Source organism: Dermacentor silvarum, chromosome 11 (assembly GCF_013339745.2).
Source record: "Dermacentor silvarum isolate Dsil-2018 chromosome 11, BIME_Dsil_1.4, whole genome shotgun sequence".
Lineage (NCBI taxonomy): Eukaryota > Metazoa > Arthropoda > Arachnida > Ixodida > Ixodidae > Dermacentor > Dermacentor silvarum.
Window position 1 is genome coordinate 111,725,552 of NC_051164.1, and position 19,654 is coordinate 111,745,205.

Below are 19,654 nucleotides of genomic sequence, written 5' to 3' on the forward strand. Positions count from 1 at the left end.
TGGTCTGTAATGGTCATTTCTAATTAAAAATAATTACAAAACGTGGACAGTGATTCAGATTACAGATAATGGTCAAGCTAAATCCATTTCCTGACTGCAAATGGAAATGAGAAATGCCTGAATGAGTTACTATGCATACCAGGCCAAATTTTCATTTACTTACTGAAATATATTTCATGTCATATGGCTTTTATGTTTCTGGATGACAGATCAATTTTGCAATCACATACAGTACATTTCACATATCCTCCATTTTGTCCTCAAAGTCAAAGAAAAAAAAAGACATCTCTTTAAAGTTATGAACCCTTTCTATTCCAAAAAGAAAAGCATGACTTAAATTGTAATAGACACACACTCTCCACAGCTGTAAAGTTGCTTATATATAACAGTTTGTTTGCTCCTCATAATAATTATTGCTATTTAGTATGAGGAGTGAGACCAACTTAAACAAATTATTAATACAGAAAAGAATGTTACACACAATTGCTAATCTCCTATACACTGCACATACTGACTGAGCATTTGTTCAATTCAATATTCCTAAAGTTAATGAGATATACAAAACCAAACTTCTGCGTGAAATATACATAAAATAAACAGAATTGCACTATCCTCAAGGACATGGCTAACTCAATTGAAAATGTACCGTCCCATGTTACCCGTGACCCCGCACAGTGGAAAGTACTGCTCTCGAGAACAAATTACGGACTACAAATGTTTAAGAGCAATCTACCAAGGCTTCTTGACAAATAAAGCACACTGGGTATCAATATATATATGGCTTTCTCCAGGTGAGCTTACTCTATAATGATATAAAGTAGTTGTATATATATATATTGCGTTTATTGATTTGGTATACTCATTGTTTTATTATTGCTTTTGTTCCAGTTGAGTTGGATATTATCTAAAGTTGTTGCCCCCCACTTGGATGGTAGTTTTGCAGAGTTTTCTGTATTTTAGTTCCAATTTGTGCGCACATTGTACAAAGATTCACAAATGTCTTCCTTTATTCTTTGTTGATTGTATGTTTACGATGCATTTCTGTTAGGCATGTTTAAAAATACTGAAAGTACTGCATTTAGGTTTGCTTTTATCTGATAATGTGACCAATTAGTTACAAAGTTTGTCTGTAACAAGAGTGTGACTCGCTGCATTGTTTTCAACTCCATATTATCGGAGGTGGGGTTCCTTCAAGCCGCTCCTGTGGCTTTTTTCCCTAACCTTCTTACTTTTTTTATGTGGAAACAATAAAGAAAGAAAAGGCCTACCTGTGACAATGAGCTCAGCTGAGGACTCTTCCTTGCCAAACTCATTCGTGAACTCGACTGTGTAGTTTCCAGCCATGTCCTTGGTAGCTGGAGAGAACACAAGCTTGGCAGTGGAGCCATCAAAAGTGATGCGGGTGCTGGTTGTTTCCCGGACAACCCTCTTGTTCCTGGGCAAAGGAGAGCAGCCAAAGAAAGCAATGAGCCTTTACTGAAATTTTACGAATTTGACAGCAAAGCTGAAGTACACATCTTTGTCCACTTCTTAGTGAGTGGGCTGGCTAACCTAAGTATAGACAGGAGTTCATACCCATGTCTGAGCTTTGAGATGTTCCATATTGGAGGGTGCTGGATCAACTTCGACCACTTGTTTTAATTTTTTAATGTGCATTGAAAACTCGGTAAATAAGTGTTTCTGCATCCAATCCTATCAGGACATAGTCACAGAGGCAGGAGTTGAACTGTGGCCATATAATCAGTGTCACAATGCCGGTGAGCCACTTTGGGTGGTGAGCATAGTAAAGGACAGTGGTAGCAAAAAACCACACTCTTTAACACAAATAACAACCAATTATTTAGCCAAGAACAACTAGAGACAAGACAAAGAGACACAGCTATCCTGAAGAACTATATACCGTATAGACTCGTGTAAGGGCCACACTTTTTTTTTACAATTTTGGCGAGGTGCGGCCCTTACACGGGACCGAGCCATTTGGTCGAAATGGTGCCGGTGCAGCTGGCGACTACTGCACATCCCGGATCCCCGGATGTACCATTGCACCAGAGGTCAATGCGCAGCTCTCGCCATCTAGTAACGGCACGCCGAAGTACGCAGCACACGAAAATTTGCCGATGCGTGTGTGGCATCGGGGCACCGAACACTGCTGGTTCTCCCATTAGAATTTTTTTCCCAATTTTTGGGCTGCCAAGTTGGGTGCGCGGCCCTTACATGGGTGCAGCCCTTACACAAGTGTGGTCCTTACACAAGTATAAATGGTACTTGTTTTTCAGGATATGCATGTGTTGGAATAGAAAGGGAATTGAAACTACACTTCAGCGTGCGATCAATGCAGTGCAGCTCTCACTTCTACATTGCGCAGCCGGGATGCAAGAAAATTATTTAAATTTTTAAAAGTTTTCTTGTCGCTTCTCCCTTGTTTTGTAAGCTGTTACTTGCAGACAAGTTAGACACAGAAGAAAAAGCAAATGACCGTCAAAAATCAGTCAACAGTTTAGTGGAGTGATGTGCATATGTCCAACATACTCTTTCCTGTCCTTGTTCTAAGCTCAAGAATATAGCACACTGTAGCTAGGTCTTCGTTGTTTCCTTCTGAACAAAGAACCACTCATTCAGTATCTTATTTACTAGTAATATTTAATAAGCTTACTCCTTGAATCCAGAACTTTAAAACAAAAGAGCCAATAACTAGCCTTCGAACTAGCAACTTCAGTAGCCCTTGCTGCTGCTACCTTGTAGAAGACAAAAAAATTAAAAAATTAAAAGAAATCGAAGGAGCTAGTCAAGAAATTTTGTGAACAGTTCTATTGCATGTTTAACAGTCAATGAATGTACTGTACTAGGGAGGTCACTGGAAAATTCCTAGACACTCACTTCATCCAGATGACTGTGACCTTGGTGACAGATTCAACACGGCAGACGAATTCACAGGTCTTGCCTTCTTCAACAGTCTGAAGCAGAGAAAAAAATAAAAAAAAAAATAAAAACAATATGACATGTAGCCATCAACTGTAAGTTTGACAAGGAACAAAATACAGTCTGGTGCATTCAACCTACCTGGGAAGCCAGCATCTGCACAATCTTTGGCTTCTCGCCCTTGGGCTTTCTGCAAAAGTACATGCCACAGTACGATTAATACTAAACATGCCAGTAGAGTTGAGTTCATTTCAACCCAGTCATGCAATATATCCTAAGTCTAATGCAGTGACTTTGATGTCCAACGAAATGAAATTTGTAAAAAGAAAAACAACTCACGGCTCTTCTTTTTTCTTCTCAGGTTCTTTCTTTTCAGGCTCTTTCTTCTCCTCTGAAATGGGGAAGAGGAAGTCACCACAGGATCGAAAACAAGGCAATGCTCAAACATGCACAGGTGAGCTTAGATGACAATTTGTGTCCCTTCATATAGCAGAATAAAGCTAAAACAGAAAATGTCAACTCTGATTATTAAACAGACTACACAGGAGGCATCCAGAAAATACATACTCAGGTGTACAGAGTGCAGCAAAACTGAATTGCACACGGTTGGGAGAAATGTTGTTATAGTGGAGCTAAATTTCAGAATGTAGGCACAGTACACATGTAAAATCAAAGCAGTGAAACATCATGTCTCTTACTAGAGTGTAGGTCATGACCTTGTTGCACACATGTTATGTCAATGTCCTTGTTTGCATTTCTTGCATTTGCCTCTTCCAGTATTCATACCCTGCCACAAAGGGCTATTTGATGCAAGTGCATTAATAAATTGAAATTTTGAGACCGAAAAAAAAGTGCTAAGTTCATTCAAACATGGTGCAGTTGAACCTTGTTGTAACTAGTTGCATCCACATGAAAATACTTTTGTTATATCCAATATTCACTAAAAGCATATATACAGATAAGTCCACTTATAATGATCTCAGTTATAAGAATGCTCAGTTGTTATGAATGAAGATAGCATGACGGTCATAATTTTCATGCGGTCTATGGCAGCGCATGTTCTCACATGATCCTCCATCCAAGCTGCTTTAGATTGAACGCGGTAGTACGGCTGTGGGAATTATTAAGTTAGCCTGGACGAAGATTACCACGCAATGTATCAAAAATTGTTTTTGGAAGTCTGCATTTCTGTGTTGGGGGGCATGAGAGTCTGGAAGTGTGTAGCTCAGAAGCAATACGGATTTATGGCAGCTCATCATTGAAGCGCAGTCGAGTGATACTGATGTTGATCGGGATGACTTCGTCAAAGCAGACGACGAATCCGGCGCTGCAGAACCAAGCATGGATGAGGATATCGTTCTTAATGTCAACCGCGGTCGAGCACACCACTTTGCTGAAACTGCTCGTCTGATGCGAAGCTCTTGTTGATGAGCCCTTGTCTGCTTTAAACAATCTGGAAGCTGTGATTATTGTGCCGGCATTGAAGAAGCACAGCAAGTTTACCGACCACATTTGAAAATAACATTTCTGCCATATCATTGGCTTATTTTTGTTTGTCTATTATTATGAATGCTCGGCTATAAGAAACGCATCCTGCGTGACCGTGACGCGTGTTATAAGTGGGTTCAACTGTGTTCGTTATATACTGACATTGTTGAGAAACATTTCAGATTTTCTTCATAATATCTAATAACTCTTTATATTCGTGTTTGTTATATTCAGGTTCAACTATGCAAAATAAAAGAATTATTGTATTTTCCGGTCTATAAGTCGCACCGGTGTATAAGACTCACCTGTTCGTTCGGTAAGCGATTGAAAAAAAATTACAGTGACGTTGCAGTCCATGAACGTGGGTCATGCGCAAACGTAAGGGTGCCATATATTTTCTATATATTTGCGATAGCGATAATACGGACACTCCAGGCGCATTTCTGCCATCGTGGTTGCCATGATGATCCGTCCATCGCGATGAATTCATTAAATTCCAAGGGCGATAACATCGTCCCCGCGTGCCGTATGCTGTAGGTGCGAGTGAACGCATGCGACGATGAGCCGAATCGTGCACAAGGGAGGAAAGCGGGAAGGCAGCACGGGAGAAAGGGGGGGGCTTGTACTCTGGTAGCAACAGCGTAGTTTGCGCTGCGGCGTGCGCCTTATTTTGACAGCGATTTGCAAATGCTACTGCCTTCGGGGTCGGTCGACTCGCGGTCGGCCTGCTGCCGATTGCGTTGCTGCTTCGTCCTTCTCGCACGATGCTCGGGAACTCGATCAAGAAGAACCCGATACCTCGATAGCGCGCACAGAACCCTGTAGCAATTAAGTCAAACAGCGTGCTTCGTGTGGCCATAACATATCGAATCCGATTTTGATGGCAGTTTTTCCGGGGGAAAAAATAAAACGTATATAAGTCGCACTGTTCTATAAGACGCACCGACGACAAATTCAGAAAAAAAATGCGTTTTATACACCGGAAGATACGGTAAGTAAAATGTTTTTCAGTAGAGTCACCCAAGAGCTCTTGACTAATAGAAAAGAGTTCCTGAATGTATACTTTCCAACCTATGAGCTTCAGCCTTCATAAAAATCCTGAGGACACAACAGTGAAAGGGGAGAGGGGAAAAATGGCACGAATTTCATTTTTTTAAATGTTTGCCCTGAACAAACACCTTTTGTGGGATATATAAGCACTTCATTAACTATGATTTACCTTGAGAAACAGCACACAAGCAGCATCTGATGAGCAACATGCTGTTTTTAGATCACAGTGACTTTTCCAGCAGCTTTGCTTTGCCAATTTCACCTGCTTCAGTATCTGTTTACTTGAAGCAGGTACGCCCCTATGGTTTCCTTTTATAATCAGAAAGAAGACTTTCAAGGGTAGGGTTTGAAATTGATGAGGGAAAGTATTTTGCGAACAAGACTTACTTTTTTTAAAACTTGACAAAACATTTGTAAAACCGTAAAAGCTCGAATTCATAATGTTTATGGAAAATTCGGGAGCGTTGGCTGGTATGTGAGCATACTCTGACAGGTTCCCTCACCTTCGAGATCGACAGCAACTGTCTGAGATGCAGCCTCGCCCTTGACGTTCTTGGCGACCAGCTTGTATACGCCTTTGTCTTGAGCAGCCGGCTTGTCGATTTCCAGTGCCACTGCAAACTCACCCTGGGACACCTGGCGGATGTGCACCTGGTGGCGCGTGTCCTCGCGCACCTGCGTGTTCTCCTTGAACCAGACCACCTCAGGCTTGTTGGTCGACTGCACATGGCATTCGATGATGATCGTCTTGTGCAGCTCACGTCGGACCACCTTGGGGCGCTCCTTGATCACGGGGGCCACTGCGAGGCGTTCAGAGGACAGCACATTTCAAGAGGATGGGCATAATGTGACGTCCGAGGAACTATTCCACCTCGATCCGTAAATTTAAATCCAAGTGCCATTCAAATCCATTTATCCTCGTTTGAATTTCTGTGAGTTATTTTTGAGATTTCTTCCATTTTTTTCTTCATCCTATCTTTTTAACCTGTGTGATTATCATTTCTTTATTTTTTTTTTCTCTTAGCCTTTATTTCCTATGATGATGTAGAAATTGTATAATATATGACATGACTCACTGTTTGCCACGATCCTACTTACGATCCTTTTTTATGTCTTCTTAGGAGGTCCCCCTGACAGTGGTTACTTCGGGACCTCCGAATGTGTACTTATATCCATCTTGTATTTGAGTTCGTCGTGAAATAAATATTGATTGATTAATTGATTGAAGTGGAAGCCACATAGCCTTCCTTTTAATATCAGCTAAAGTTAATAATATTCCAAATGAAATAATCACTGGGGCAGGACAACGTACGCACAGTAGATAAAATCAGTAGCCTCTTAAAGTTATGTACAAAGGAAAGATAAGCAGAATTTTGTATAGAAGACATGATATGGAGTGATGAAGCTAGGAAATATGCAAGTAGGTGATGTGCACAGGACAGGACTAAATGCACAGCGCTAGCAGAGTCTTTTGTCCAGCAGAGATGATGATTGTGACCTTGAATTTAAGCCAAAAAGCCCAAACATCATTTCAGATTAAAGAAAATTAAAACAACTTTTCCACAGTTATTTCTGGCTTTGGAGAGTATACTGGCACGAAGAAAACAGTGAAATAATGATTAAGGACGAATTAATTACTGTAATAATTAATTAATTAGTGTGATAATTAATTAATACTAATAACTAATTAACGATTACTATTAATTAATTAATTAGTTAATTAGTGATTGACTTGCTAAACTATCCACAACTGAGAACTCCCTCCAGCATATCAAAACCGTTAGTATGGGTTCTAAGTTGGGTTACCAGCGCTTACCTCGAAGTTTTTAGGTATCAAATTCAGCGTATCACAAATTATACATGGGCTTTGTGAAGAGGCAATGAAGGTTTCTATTTAGGCTTGCTACAAGTGCCGTTGAGCTCTCAAGTATAGAATGACATTAGCGTGCACATGAAGAATAGAAAGAGAAATTGTAAAGGTTTGCTTATTTGTAATAGTATTGTTATTGTTTGGAGGGCTATGTTAGTTGGAATTTAACACTATGTATAATCTTCTCGTCTGAGTTTTTTAGCGCCCTACAGTCACTTATGATAGATTTACACATTTACTGTGAGCATCTGTGGAAGCGCCTGTGCGTTGACATTTTATGCACATAAAAGAATAGGCCCACCCAGGCCTTTAAGATGGCGACTTTGTCAATGTGCATACTTGGAATAAAGCCAGTAGGCACTATATTTAAAAAATTATAAATAAAAGGAAGCTAGAACCATGTCTCCATGCACAATGCACCATGCAACATAGTGCTAAGTGACATTATATTTTTCTGTATCAGGGCATTTTAGTAGTTTTTGTGTGCAGCAGAATTCCTTGTCTTCTGTGTGGAATTGTGAAAACATGAAACGGTAAACATGGGAAAGATGAAAAATCATATGTTTGGGTAGTATTTAAATCTGCACTTCGAGGTGGGAGTGCTTACAGCAACAAGGCACAAGACAAAAGTGAAGTGAGGCAAAAGTAGACAAAAACACGGTGAAATTAAAACATCAAGTGAAAGAAAATCGACAACAATCAAGATGAAATATGCAGGTTGGCCGCAGCAAAGCTGCAAAGATGCACAGTTTTAAACAGATTTCTAAATAATAATGATGATGACGATGACCGTGATGATGATAGCAGTCAACATATACAAGTGGAAAGGCAACGTCTGAAGCAGCAACTACCAGTAAAGTACAACACGGTGATTTTCTTATGTTTACCAGTCTTTACACTATTCCAACACACTAAAAATTTATTTGTAAAGCTATTCAGTTTTGTTGAAATGCAAATCCACCAAACCAGAACCAATATATGGAAAAGCTCAAGTGTACAACAAATGGCTATTGTATCAAAGAACAGAAAAGCGCAAATAAATGAAGCTTACGCTCAATGTTGAGAGTAAGGTTTGCATTGCTCTCGCCCGCTTCATTCTTGACATTGCACTTGTAGACGCCCGCATCCGAAAACTCAGGATCCTAGAACATAGCAAAAAGAAGCATTACATCAACTGAGAAAAAGTTCTGAAGAACAAAAGCTGCATACAATAAATTTCAAGAAGCAAAAATGTGGACAAGAAGATGGGCATCAATTCTCAAGGCCTGCTGATAAGTGACAAGTGTACAGCACAAGAAAAAGAAGCTCTATCTATTCTTTTCGTAAACATCTAGACTATGCTACTAGTATATCACTTTAACCTCCATCAGTAATGTGTGAGTATCTTAAAACGTGACTGCAAACAAAAAGTTCCACAACAAATAATAGGCATTATATTATGCACGGTGTTTCACTTTAGCTGCACCAAATTTTTAAAAATTGCCTGTGGCAGGTAGCACAATTATAATCCTTGACCTAAACTACTCGATGAGGCAGCCATTACTTCCATGAGAAATCAAAATGCCTAATTGAATAATTAACATAATTACGCTAACTTACTTTTTCATTAATTATTTTACGGCACATCTTTCAATCTACGAATTATAGCCACTGAGTTTGCAAGGCGTATCCACTTGGAACGAATTCTCAGGACTGAATCAGTTTCGAGATAACTTTAAGAGTGTCCGACGAAATGCATGGGCATTCCAATTAATTTTTTCAGGAAAAGGCTGTTTTATGCACTGAAGCACAAAGTTAACCGGAACGCCCATGCATTTCGTCGGACACCTTGAAAATTAATATCTCGAAACTGGTTCAGTCCAGAGAATTCGTTCCAAGTGGATACGCCTTGCGAACTCAGTGGCTATAATTCGTAGATTGAAAGATGTGTCGTAAAATAATTAATGAAAAAGTAAGTTAGCGTAATTATGTTAATTATTCAATTAGGCATTTTGATTTTCATGGAAGTAATGGCTGCCTCATCGAGTAGTTTAGATCAAGGATTATAATTGTGCTATCTGCCACAGGCAATTTTTAAAAAATTGGTGCAGCTAAAATGAAACACCCTATATATTACAAGATGCCCAGATATCCTTTGAACACTTTTCATGCCACTGTGTAAGCTCCCTTTTTTTTTTATCCATCTAGGAAATGAACCTCCTCTCAACCATTTGTCAGTTCTGAATGTTTATCTAAAGCAATTGAATTCTTGCACTTTTCAGTGTGTGCACATATCTGGGAAGCAAGAAACGAGGGCTCCATCAACACCCTCTAGAAGGCAGTAGAATTTCCTTCGAGGCCAGATGTGTTTAGGGAGCCCTCAGTGCATTGTAGAGCTTGTGGAAGCTGCTGTACTCACGCGAAGTTCCAGCCGAATGTGGTAGACATCTTTGTCCTGGTTGATGATTTGCTTGATGCGCTTATTGTCGGCGACAGAAACGCCCTCCTTCAACCAGGTGATGGTTGGCTTGGGGTCAGCACGCACCTTGCACTCCATGATGATCAGCTTGCCTTCATCCTCGGCTGTAATCTGCGGCTTCTCCACAAAAGATGGTGCCACTCCAGTCGGTGCAGCAGCACCTGAGATGTCATTGACAGAATGATTGATGTCAGCATTAGAGGAATGTCTGTTTACACGTTCAGCAAGCATGTAACAAGCAAGCAGACGTGGCCATTGATTGCAATTTATTGTTATAGCATCCGAAACTTGCGCCTCAGCCGTGAGGCATGCCTAAGTGGAAGCTCTGGATCGGTGTTGATCTCCTGGTTGTTTTTAACCACCACCATTATCACATCACAGTGTTGCGAGAGTTGCCCAGTGCTATTCGAGAACACTTCAGTGGGCTATCTTGCAGCACATTGGCTTACTGAGCATTAGTCAGGAAGTTTTAAGTCGACTTCCATGACAGCGCAACAGGCAATTAAGCATCAAATAATCTCAAATTTTGAATGGATTAAGTATATTGTAAATAATCCAAGGACTGTTATCACACAGTATCACAAAATGTAGAAGCAGACTACATACAGTTAAACCTCGATAAAACAAAATGGGTAAAATTAACACTTTACTTTGTTATATCTAAATTTTATTGTTTTGAAATTTGACTTTTTATGCAATAATGTAGAGTTGCCAACAAATTTTTTCTTACACAGAACAAGTCATAAAGATTTTCAAATTATATCTCAATCGGAAAAAAGAAAAACAATTTCAATAACAAAATAAAAAACAAAACAAGAAAACAAGTACTGGCGTTAAGTACTAATACCGCTACTCATGTTTATCAATGTTATTGCCACACGAGATAGGGATAATAGGCCAGAACAAGAACCCCAAATCGGGCAAATCGGACACTGACGCAGAACACACTCGGAATACAGAGCTATATGCGGCATAGAATGCGTCGATACAAATGCACAATACGTTGCGCTGACACCACATTCGCCATTTATGACCTCTAAATGAAGCAGTGTGTGCTGCGAGATTTACGATCTCCTTCAGTGCCTGTTCTCTCTCCCGCTGCATGCCATTTTGTAGCTGCATTCGCTAGCAACCACGTGTAATTCCTGATCATCTGCGCCCGCGGCAGTTCTCATTTATTGCCCTGGTATTCCTTCACGACAGCAGTAAAATGGCATTATAATGAGGTTCAAAATACATATTGTTTTATGGACAAGAAGTCGTAAAAACATAAATACTTTGTTATATCGAGAACTTCGTCATATTGAAGTTCATCATATCGAGGTTTAACTGTACTTGTACCGCCTTCTATTATGTGTAGCTGATCAAACAGTAACCTTTGAGAACAGAGCAAGAACTGATTACACAATGTGCCAGTGAATACATAATGTATGTGACATTCACTCTTAAGTTTCTTTATGTAACTGCAAAGCAGCATCAACCTCAGTTCTTAACTTCTTTTAACACGAAGATCACAACTCAATAATTTCGAAAGAGCGGTCTCTTCAACTTCAAGCTATCCCATCTTTAGTTGAAGCTCACAACTCTAATTATGAAGTCAAGTGCACAAGGGCTCTCTGTCCATAAGTTTACTGAATCCAACCACGACTTACCAGCAATGTTGAGGTTGAGATTCGCATTGATTTCTCCATCTTCATTTCTAATGTTGCACTTGTACGGACCTCCGTCTTCCTTTCCGGGACCCTAATTCACCCAAAAGAAACAGAAGAACATCTTTAGCTTTCCAGTCATGAGAGAAACACAGCAAATATACACACACCTGCCGAAAGTAAATGCTGTACTGTTAAACTGATACTTTTTAATATAAAACAATTAAGTGTCTCATCATGGAGCTGCTATTCTATAAAAGAGGATGTGGTACTCTACAATTCAATCTAGCACAATTTTCAAGAATTGCTTCATTGTGAACAAGGTAAGGCCGCTGGTACACCAGAAACAATTTTTTGATAGAGAAGTGTTTTCCTTACTGTTTGCCAAAGCCGGTACACATTAAAGTAACATATTCCCAGTACTGTTATCCCATGCTTCAGGCAGTAAAGCTTATAATTATTGCAACAGTAGAAAAGTTTATTTTTATATTTTTCCTGTGCATATACCACCTTTTTTCCTTCTTTTTACTTCAAAGAGCTTTTTTTTTAATGTCACCTCTGACAGATAACACTGTTCTAGCTATTCAGGTGTATTTCAAGAAGAGGCAAAAATCACAAATTGCAAAGTCTTGGTAGATTATTAGAGAGATTCCTTAATTATCCTTTCAATTACTCACTTTAGGGCCCATGTTACAATTGTGAAATTTAAGCATAGAAAAAGTTAAAAGCCCAACTTTCAAGATATCCAGCCTTAAATGGGCCCTGAACCACTTTTTATCGAAGTGGAGAAAGGCATTTGAAGTGAAAATAGACTAAGAAAGTAGACGAAGGGCAATTTACTCTTTTTCTTCTATGTATTCAGTGTTTCAGCCAGCAAACCTATAAATGTGGTCAAAAGGCTTGTTTCTGTTTCCGCTCTCCCATTTCAATGTGCTCTGGAAATCTGCTCACCGTGATCTCCAGGGTGATAATGAACTCGCCACCGTCCTTGACCATCTTTGACTTTATGTGGGGGGCCTCGCGGACAGGGTTGCCAGCATGAAGCCACGTGAACTGGGGGGCAGTCTTGGATTTTACGTGGCACTCCATGATGATCACCGCGCCGGAGTCCTTTGGAATGATTTTTGGCTTCTCTGTGAAAACCGGGGGCTCGCCCGGTGGCTTCGGTGGCTCTGCACCTGCATGATCGACAGCATTGTTGCATCTTGTGCAGTTGGGTGTGCCATTGCATGCAAACACTGATGCTAGAATTCTAGTGAACCACAACTCGGTAGGTAAACTTTTTGAAAATGTTGTGAACGTAATGGGAGCTAAGTAAAGAACGTAAAAGATATCTTGTTATTCCTTCGACACTTGTGCTCAACAAACTTGTAGCACCCTGAGTCTGCAATATATGTCAGCAGCAGCCAACAGCAAGAATAAACTTACCTTGAAGGTTTAGTGTAATGTTAGCATTGCTATCTCCGAGGTCATTTACAGCATTACATCGGTAGTTACCACCATCTTCTGTAGTTGGGTCCTGGACATAAAAAAGAATGCCACTTCTTAGTAGCAAGCACTGCAAACCAAGACACTTGTAAGAACGCTCACTAATCACTAGCAAGGTTCATTGTAGCAAAGGCTTGTCATGTTAGGACGACCTGACAAGTACATTCAGTCTGAACAAGAAGCGCTAATTGAAAGTTTAACAAAGCAGAGGTTTGTGGTCACATAAATAAAATAAAGTTGCTCGCAACCACACTACGATAGTACCAAGCTTCTTTTCCTCTTGCTCTGTAGGTATTCAAGTTCTACCTATGTTCTGCCTGTAGAGAGCAAGTTATGTGAACCCTTAGAGAGAAGTTTAGATGAAATTATGCCTTCGGCATCTTTTAAATGAATTTCAAAAGAAAGTAGGTAACTTGTTCTCCAGTGAAAAAAAAAAAAAAGGAACTAATTACGGAGTAGTTTTCTCAGAAAGTGGTCCTGCCACTACCTTCCCAAAACAATGATGGTCAGAGATGTCGATGCTCACCCTAATCTCTAAGCTGAGCAGGTATGTGTGCTTTGCAGTTTCCTTCTTGGACGTCCTGTGTCGCAGGCCATCATTAATCTTCTTGTTCCCTAGAAACCAGGAGATCTCTGGGAAAGGGTGAGCTTCGAGGATGCATTCAAGGATTAGGGAGTCGCCTTCCTGGCGAATGGTGGGCTTCTTGGGAAACCGTGGTGCCTTGCCCTCTGGAATCCTGGAGTAGCAAATTACCACATGCAACTCCAACGTGGCCACATCGCACAAATAGAGTACACCTCAATCAACTTCAACACAGTCCTATGTTGTGCTTCAAAATTATGTTTCGGGACTGAAAATCCTTTCAGCTTCAATTATTATAGTAAAATAACTACTTTGGACAATGTGTGAATCAGAATTGCACTCAGACTCTGCAGGATGCCTGCTGCGATGGAAGTGAAAAAGTGAAAAAGAAAGAAAGGTTCAGTAACTGAAATAGTGATTACTAAACATGTTTCCTTTTATCCAAGAAAGTTTAGTCCCACAAAATGTTTATGCATCTCAGTGTAAGAGCAACAAAACTTCTTGCACTAGTTAACAACATGTTGCATTGCGGCAATGTACACACATATATATAGATAGCTTTAATATCAAAAGGAATTTTCCAATATGCTTACTTTGGTTTTCCAGAGTCTGAAATAGAAGAAAGAGATAAGAAATTTCATTAGAAGACATGCAGAAACAAGGCATGTAAGCTACCACTGACAAAGTAGTATAATTCAGAAGCAACATAATTGCACAATCTACAAATGCAGCTTAACATGAGCTTTATAAAGTGAACTTGTCCAACAAACTTTGCAACTTTCCAATGTGTCTGGGCAACTGTCTACAAGATATAACTAGCAAGGTGACAGCTAGGAATGACAAGCTCAAATGAATGACTATCTCCAGTTGTGTCATCCGAAATATGATTCCTAGACTGGTTTATTCAACAGCCAAAAAATAAACGAGAAAAAACAAAGGCAAATAGACTGCTGCTGCTGCTTTCTGTGGTTTTACGTGCCAAAACCAGTTCTGATTATGAGGCACGCGACATGCTTATGCATTGCATGTTTCGAATTATCCCCACGGCATCAACCCCCATTACAACTTTAGAATAACCTTTCTTATCAACTAGAAAGAAGTAAAGATATACAACCCACCTTCGAAGTTGAGGGTAATGTTGGCGTGACCTTCTCCATGGTCATTTCGAGCGAGAACCCGGTACTCGCCGCCGTCCTCGGCTTTGACATTGGCCACCTCCAGAGCTACTGTGTGGTTGTGCTTGTCGGACATGATTCTGTACTTGTGCCGAGCATCTTCTTTCACCAGGGTACCTTTGTGATACCTGCGTGCAAATTGGGGGGGGGCAAGAAGCTGTCAGCGATGCTTTTGAAGTCTCACAAGGAAAGCCATGACTGTGCTTACGTGCAGGCAAGCACAGAATGCCAATCTTGCCTTTACACTTGGGGGAAATAAAGAAGTAATGTCGTACACGACATAAACAACTGACTCAATGACAACCCTTCACGAATAAGTTCAATGATCTAGATCTCTAAGGTATCATATTCAGGCTGTGCAACAAACACAGTAGTAACTTATTCAATCCAAAGTGAGTTAATTTCATTTTCAATAGCACAGTTTTGTTATTTCTGTGCAACAAAACAGCATTTGCATACTTTTTTAAGTTCAGTCTAAAGCGACAACTTAAGGTGCATGAGTTTTTCAAAGGAAAACCATCACTTGGACATGTAGCTTCAACCCGAAAAGCCAAATTTATCTCTTGGTGGAGGTATCACATAACTACAGACTAGATAAGAAATGTTTCATTGACTGACTTATTCACTTATACCTTACATGACAGTTTTTACATACAGACCTAATTGGACTACCTGTGACATCATAGGAGAGGACTATGAATATACTGTAACCAGCTGGGCTTTTTAACACGCACTGAAATCTCATTACACATGTGCATTTGAAACGTCATACTTGGCCCATACTGTTAATTAAAGACCAATGAGCATGACTTCAAAGCCAAGGACCGAGATATCCAAGGTGACCAGGGATCTAGCCTACAAAGTAGTTCTCAAAAGCAGAATGTCACAGTTAAGCTGAAAAATCGGGTCTAATGGTATTCACCATTCAATGGCTGGTGTTGGGTCGGCTACACACTGACACTCAAAGATTATTTTGTTTCCATCATCGGACTGCCGGATGGTTGGTTTCTCAGTGAATGTGGGCTTTGCCCCTTCATCTGGAAGATCATCACCTGCGCATGAGGAAGGACAAAAAGGTTTCATTAGCAAAAGAAACTCCATGAAATTTGTTGAGGTAAAAGCAACACTGCATGTATTGCATGGACATGACAGGCAACATCAGTTAAGCCAACAGGCTTTATTTAGAACATGCAGCAAGGAACATTTTGGCAAAACTCCTTATTTGAACTATCGCAGGTGGATGGCAAAACTCCTTATTTGAACTATCGCAGGTGGATGGCAAGACATGCCGAAGAAATTATTTAGAAAGTGAAAAAAAAAAAAGAATGTGATGAAATGATACAGAGGGAGATAATTGGGAAATGGCAACTGGTGAAGTATTAATTCAGCTTTCGTACATGCTCTAGCCAAGTCATAGATACGACTTTTTATGCCCAGCACAGCTACTAGATTAAGTGCAGAATGGCTAATTATCTGCAAATTGACTATTTCTGTTTGATTTAGCATCACAGCTGCTTTTTTTACATAGTAAATGTTCAGTGTGAGCTACAGCACTGCTTGTTTGGTATAGTTCATGACTTCAACCTTTATTAAACCTTTCTGCAAATTTGTTAAATATTTTAGAAAATGTCAGGTTCATTGAAGATTTTTAGTTTTAAAGGGCCCCTCACCAGGTCAGGCCATTTCGAACTGACAAGCACAGTGCATACAATGCACTAACGATCGTGCCTGCAAAGTATTACACCGCTTCACGCCGCAAAAAGAGTGTAAATTTAAAACCAAATGCCGTTTTCCCTTCTTCTCGCTGGCACTGCGCTCCCAGCCGGAGAGTCGGCATCGATCGCGCAAGTGTACCTACTTACTTGGTAGTGCTGTGACGTCACTGATAGTGACGTTACTTCGAGCGTTACACAAGGCAACATCAGTTATTTATTTATACTGTTACTACAATAGACGAATAAAGTTGAGAACTAATAAAACAGACAAACCAAATGGCTGCGTGTTTTTGTTTTACTTTGTACTGTAGCAAGAAAGATGTACTTCCGTTTCTACTGTGTCATTTTCTACCGTGTTCTAGCGCGCGATCATGCTCTGTGATCCGCTTGCGTCTCCCTCAGTGTTCACGTAGCACTGACTTATACCGCTAGTCGGGTATTTTCGTGCCCAGGGCTCAAAATCGTGCGCTGCGCGTAACGAGGTAAACACAACAGCTTGCGCACGAGACCGTCAGTGAAAGTGCACCGCGCAAAAAAAAAAAGCGAGGAAAAAAAAAAAAGGAAAGGCGTATGCTTGACGTATGCGTCAAGCAATCCTCCGGCTCTGGTACGGGAGAACGCAGGGAGGAAATGTCGCTTGCGGAGGCTAGACAGGGGCAAGCGGAGAGAGTGCCTATGTTGGCGGTGACGCATGCCTCCTGAAATCATGGGTTCAAGGCACTGAAATATTTCTATCTCGGCTATTAATGAACCACTTTGAAAAATTGTGGTGGAATGCTCCCTAGAGGGCACGTAACAACTTCCAGCGTATAATTGAAATTTTCTATGCAGCCTGGTGAGGGGCCCTTTAAAGTCAGGAAGCCATCATATAAAAATATGTGTTTTTTTTTAAATTTAATATGTATCTAGCACAAGATATATCTGATTTAAGACACATAAAGCACTTTCTTTTTTGGAGGGGACTGCCAACTACTGTTTTAGAAACAACACTTATGAAATTGAAGATGCCTTATAACAGTACTTAAAAAAATGAGCAGGATACTGCATTTTTCCTGATCATTGTTTCCACGCAAATACAATGTCGCACTTCATGTAACAACCTCCCAAGTAGGTATTGCCACTATTACCAGAAGTTTTAACAAAACATCTAATTAGAATTAGCTCACTTTAAATTCCCTCATGCACTATTTTCTCACTTAATATATACAACTTTCTTTTCCTAAACAAACAAACGAACAAAAGCGAGGCAACTAAAAATGGACAGTGTTCTGAAGGAGGTCTTTAAAGGCTACATATGGTAGCAGAAACAATGCATGAATGTATGTGGCAATACAGTCAACAAAATTTTCACAGCAAAAATAAGAAAACATTAGGCAAGTCACAAACTTACTGTCAAAGTTTAGGCTGATGTTGGCATTGCCTTCACCAAGTTCATTCTTGGCAGTGACTTTGTATTTGCCGGCATCTTCAATGGTGACATCATCTATTTGCAGTGTCACGTGGTAGGAATTTCCATCCTTGTCCATGTGCACCTGTCATAAAAATGATTATCTCCATCACTCAGTGCTGCTACACCCCAATAAAAATGTGGCCTCTACATCATGCATACCTGGACACCACAACAAGGGGAGGGAAGGAGATAGCAAGCTTTTATTTTTTTCCATTTGCCCTGAGCACACGAGTGTTTATGGAGGCATATGTACATTATTAGCGATGATTTGCATTTAGATGCCACACACAAGCATCAGAAAACTTGAAACAGCACAAAATCACAAGCAACGCATTAGTTTTAGGAGACAGTGACTTCTCCAGCAACTTTGCTGTTGCCAATTTGAGCTGCTTCATGAACCTGTTTGCATAAACTTGCTTGATACAAGCACCTCTCTTGCATCCTTTCACTATGAGAAGACTTCCAAGGGTGTGGCGGTAGACCGGTGAGTGAAAGTTGTTCGCGAACAGAATTTATTTTTTGTAGAACTTGACCAGGCATTCGTAAAATCCACGAGCCCAAATTCATAAAGTTTATGGATAACTCGGGAGAGTTGGCCACTATGCGTCTTGTGCACTATTTAGTATACTTTTTGTTGGCCTTGCACCACTTGTTACTATAATTATAGCAGAAAGCAAACATGGTTCTAATAGAACACTCACTGTTGAGTGCACCTAGATGTGGTAAATAAGATAACATTATCATGTGACATGGCCAACATAGGACACACAGGCATGAACTGGGCATGCGAATTTGTACTAGTGGTTAAAAATAAAGAAGGAGTGTACTAGCACATGCATTGTGGTTCCTGCAGATGTTAGCTGTGTTTTTCAGACATAGAGATCACAACAAAAAGCAAGAACGTGCAAGTGAGCCAAATTTTAGAGGCCCCTCACAAGAAAAACAGAGATAGATACATCAATGACATGTCAATATCATTGTACTGCTCAGAAAGTGTCTTTTTGTTGGGACTTGTGACGATATACAAAAAATAATTTATCACTTTTGGCATATGCGTATTTTATCACCTCTTGTCTTGCAATTCTGCACATGTCTTTGATGTATTGTGTGCAATATATAAGTGGCATTTGAAATTTGAAGCCTAGCAATATAATTGACAGTGGTGCTCATCTTGTCTGTCCTTTTCTGTATGTAGACAACAGACAATGAAGTCAGAGAAAGCATAGGGGAAATTACTTGTCATTTTTAATTTCTTCATTTCATTTCAAAAACAAGTAATTTCTCTATGCATTACTTGACATCACTGTTTGTTGACTTCATATGATGGTGACTAACAAAAATTGGGCCACTTAGCTTCCCTTCTTCTCGTCCCTTTCCATATGTGTGCCTGTTCAAGAGTGTTTTCTAACAGCACTTTAAACCCTCTTTCTTTGCACTTAGATATCTGCATCATTATTACACACTTACTGCTTCATTACAATTCTGAGTACGAACTTTCTGCTTCATTACAACAGTATATGAAATCCAGGGTATGACAGAATCCCGTCTGGTCGATAACGCTGACCAAGAACTAAAAAAAAAAAAAAAAAGACATTTAGTGTAAAAATGAAAAGACAAAGTAGGCATCTTCACTCATTATAAACCACGGGAATTTTCATGCTTTGTCTAATATTCACGATATTTGACGTTCACACAAGAAAGATCCGGTGTACAACCAGCAACACTGCAAATGACTACTCGACATGCTAAGAAACGAAAATGCTCTCAAATCTGTTGACAGGACTGCCCATAGTCAATGGTACCAAGATT

At 40.0% G+C, this 19,654-nt stretch overlaps 1 protein-coding gene across 1 annotated transcript in view; it reads right to left on the bottom strand.

Annotated features, from left to right (window-relative positions):
* The window catches only part of LOC119434029 (twitchin-like), a 225,374-nt gene that overhangs the window by 134,233 nt on the left and 71,487 nt on the right, over positions 1-19,654 (bottom strand). Inside the window, 15 exon segments of the mRNA XM_049659376.1 lie at positions 1,269-1,435; positions 2,878-2,954; positions 3,061-3,109; positions 3,259-3,310; positions 5,961-6,257; positions 8,379-8,469; positions 9,726-9,946; positions 11,438-11,528; positions 12,386-12,612; positions 12,863-12,953; positions 13,449-13,659; positions 14,099-14,114; positions 14,624-14,808; positions 15,603-15,732; positions 17,786-17,927. Coding sequence (XP_049515333.1) covers positions 1,269-1,435; positions 2,878-2,954; positions 3,061-3,109; positions 3,259-3,310; positions 5,961-6,257; positions 8,379-8,469; positions 9,726-9,946; positions 11,438-11,528; positions 12,386-12,612; positions 12,863-12,953; positions 13,449-13,659; positions 14,099-14,114; positions 14,624-14,808; positions 15,603-15,732; positions 17,786-17,927 — 2,047 coding nt within the window.